We start from the raw sequence: 3497 nt of genomic DNA, 5'->3' as shown, positions 1-3497 counted from the left end.
AGGGAAAAATATGGGGTAGCCCATAAGACTTTTCCCAGATATTTTGCATATGGGCCCCATGTGGGATTGTTACCTGGGACATGTTTCTATTTGCATTAATACAATGTTTTGTCCAAAATAGACCTTAAATGACATTTATAAAGTTTGACCTACAAAACTTACAGTATATCCCTATCTCTATAACCGTTAATAGAGACTTAATCCTATCAATAATCTGAAATTGTTTCAGAATATGCATGTTGCTATTTGAACAAGTGCAACGTTTTGTCTAAAAGTGACACGAAATGACATAATTGACCTTTTGACCCAAGGTACATTGTAGCATATGCATATCTTCATAACCGTCATTCAGTTTTTTTGGGAAAATACTGTATATGTATATATTTGATTTTAGTCCGAAAGTGATCAGAAATGACATTTCTGATCTTTGACCCATAACCAGCATAATTATATATACTGTATCTGTATATCAGATATAAATGCTCTAATCTATAGGCTCTAATGAAGAATTTTGTCCTATGGTCAACGGATATATATCGTACATCTGACTTAATTACCTAAAAATATCCATCAAATTCTTTATAAATTTACTTACAGTTTACTTCTCTAAAATTGTAGGGACTTAATTATGGTCTTAAATGCCTGAAAATGCTTCTATTTACTTTAACCGAAAATTTTGTTAGAGAATACTGAATGCTTATTTTGATCTTTGACCTTAGTAATCTAACATTCCATATTTATTTTATTGAATCATTTATTTATTTTATTTCACCCAACAGCGTGAACGCCAATAACAGGGAGCATAAATACAATACAATATAAAAACATGAGAAACATTAAAAAATATCCGACTTTTAATATTATTTTTGTTTTATTAACATAAGAAAAAATGTTTCTTCTATAAGGCCCCATAAAAAAATTATTAGTTTATCACCCTCTCCCTCATCACTTTTGGGGAAATTACTTGAACAGCTCAGGATTTCTTGCAAATATGTTTACTTGTACCGTACAACACAAACATATTTTTTAAATATAAATTTGATTCCATGCTTATGACTTTTTATATATTTGTCCTTAACCATTGATTTACTTGCGAACATCGGTAAAATGGGGACGGGGTTAGCAAAAAAATAACCTCCCTCCCTCATCAGTTTTTATTCTTTGATAAGGTGATAAACAAATATTTTTTTTTATGGGCCCTAATCTATATTATAAGCCTGCAGCTGTAATACCTTGTATTGATTGTTAAGGTCGAGACGCCACCTTAAGTGTGCGACTAATAACATGTCATTAATAATTTTTTTGCTTTTTCATTATTATATTATGACTGCATAATAAACCAAAATATCAAATTACATTTATTGTTATACTCTTTTGAGAAACATTTGTTTGAATAAACAGTTTATTTCAGGTTATTTATTCAGTACATATGTTAGTTGGCCATACTTCATAATAGACATGTTGTTAGCCATAACCACTGGTTTTCAGAGTTCTTATTTATTCGTATTTTTATACTCTTTTGTTATTTGCTTCTTATTCACTGCTTTATTTTTTCCGCCCTCTGGAGTTTACTCACTGCTTTATTTGTTTTCGCCCGCTGGGTTTTAATTTGGGCATTTGTATGTTAATTTATGCAACATTCTTTTTTATGCCTGATTATGTTGAGGAATAAAGTGGTGAGTGCTACTGTTATCGTTTTTAGAAGAAGTCTGGAAATAAAAGTGATCGGAATCGAGATTATAGAGTTGTATTTTTTTGTATTCGTGAAACCAGAAAATTGGTAGCAGAGCGAGGTTACGTTATTGGTGAATGTATTTGATATATTTTGTAAGTCGAAATGGAGCAGAAGGAAAATATAGTGGAGCCTTTCGACATTGTTGATCAGGCGGAAACAGCCGCTAAAAATGATGATCGTTTGTGTGATCTCAAACAGCAGAAGGCGAAAGCTAAAAGTGCTTTTACACGGGCTAAAAATCACCTTTTATACCTTTTGGATGATCAGGATATGCCAAGCAGAAGGGAGGTGAAAGAAAGTAGAAAGAAATTGATTTTAGCTCAAGAAAAGCTAATGGATAGTCTGAGTGCTTTGTCTGACGAATATTGTGATTTTAAAAATAGAAAACAGATTACGATTGAGATGGAGAAAATCGATCGAGAGTTTGCCGAAGCGCAGGATAAAGCGCAAGAATTATTTGACAATCGGCGTGATGAATCGTCGAGTATTGCCTCTGATATTTCTGCCATTGTAAAACAGAAACAGCTTGTGCAAATTAAGGCTCGTCACAATGTGGAATGTCTTAGACAGGAAGCTATGTTTAAGGAACAAATGATAAGGGATACAAAAAAAAGTGGGATGAGGAACTTGTTTGTCGAAAACGAGAATTAGATGAGGAAATGAATGAAATTAATCAGCAATTGTTGTCGGCTGAAGCAGATGCTGTTAAAAGAAGCACTGAGCTTGAAAATACGTTAAAACAGGAATTAGGAATTGATCCAATACCTGTAAAATCATGTACGGAAAAGGCTGCAGACGTTGATGAAATGAAGCATGTAAGTTTTGAACCACAATTTCAGAATCATTTGTTGGATACGTCCCACTTGCATTCTTCAGCTGTAAACATAGGACAGACCTTTGGAAACAGTTAAAAAGAGTATCCATTCCCATTTTTTCGGGTGATATTAAAACATAAGAAAGTTGGAAGGCTGCTTTTAATGCATGTATTGATCAAGCTCCGGCTACTCCAGAGTATAAATTGTTACAATTGCGCCAATATCTTTCAGGTAATGCCCTTAAAGTAATCGATAGTTTAGGGCATTCTGCAGCAGCCTATCAAGCAGCTAAGGATAGATTAGAAAGGAAATACGGAGGCCACCGTCGAAAAATGGCTATCTATCTTGAACAACTTGAACAGTTTCGGACAATGCGTCCGGGAAATGCAGGGGATATCGATAAATTTGCTGATTTGTTGGATGTTACTGTTATAAATTTGAATGAGTCTGGCAACGAAGATGAATTAAGATCAGGATCATTATACAATTTATTACAAAGAAAAATGCCTGAAAACATGTTGTCAAGATACTATAGATGGGTGTATGAGACAAAGGTAAATGAATCGGTTGAATCTCTTCGAATATGGATAAATAAAGAAGCCGAATTTCAAACAATAGCACATGAAACAATTACAGGAATTATGACTGAAAACAAACCAGGAAATAATACGTCCAGAAAACAAGAAAAAACACGAACGATGTTTTCTAACTCAAGCAGCTACAGAGTATGTACATTATGTAATGCAAATCATGGAATATGGGCATGTGACCAGTTTAAAGAAATGAATATTAAACAACGATGGGATTTTGCAAAAACAAAGAATTTATGCTATCGATGTTTAGGGGCTAATCATAGAGGACGGGATTGTACACGAAGCAGAGTTTGTGGACTAAGCGGATGTAAGTACAATCACAATCGTCTGTTACATGGTGATAAGTCTGTGCTA

General features: G+C 33.7%; 1 protein-coding gene across 1 annotated transcript in view; it reads left to right on the top strand.

Moving 5' to 3' along the window:
- The first annotated feature begins 2394 nt into the window (after positions 1 to 2394).
- LOC117107807 overlaps positions 2395 to 3497 on the top strand; it is a 3143-nt gene continuing 2040 nt past the window's right edge. The window contains exons 1-2 of the mRNA XM_033249586.1: positions 2395 to 2641; positions 2782 to 3450. Coding sequence (XP_033105477.1) covers positions 2395 to 2641; positions 2782 to 3450 — 916 coding nt within the window. The remainder of the gene's footprint in view (positions 2642 to 2781; positions 3451 to 3497) is intronic.

The sequence above is a fragment of the Anneissia japonica genome, unplaced genomic scaffold, assembly GCF_011630105.1.
Source record: "Anneissia japonica isolate Jap-2015-1 unplaced genomic scaffold, ASM1163010v1 scaffold287753_len344599_cov186, whole genome shotgun sequence".
Lineage (NCBI taxonomy): Eukaryota > Metazoa > Echinodermata > Crinoidea > Comatulida > Comatulidae > Anneissia > Anneissia japonica.
Note: the sequence above shows the minus strand (reverse complement) of the source record. Positions and strands in the feature narration are given on the sequence as shown.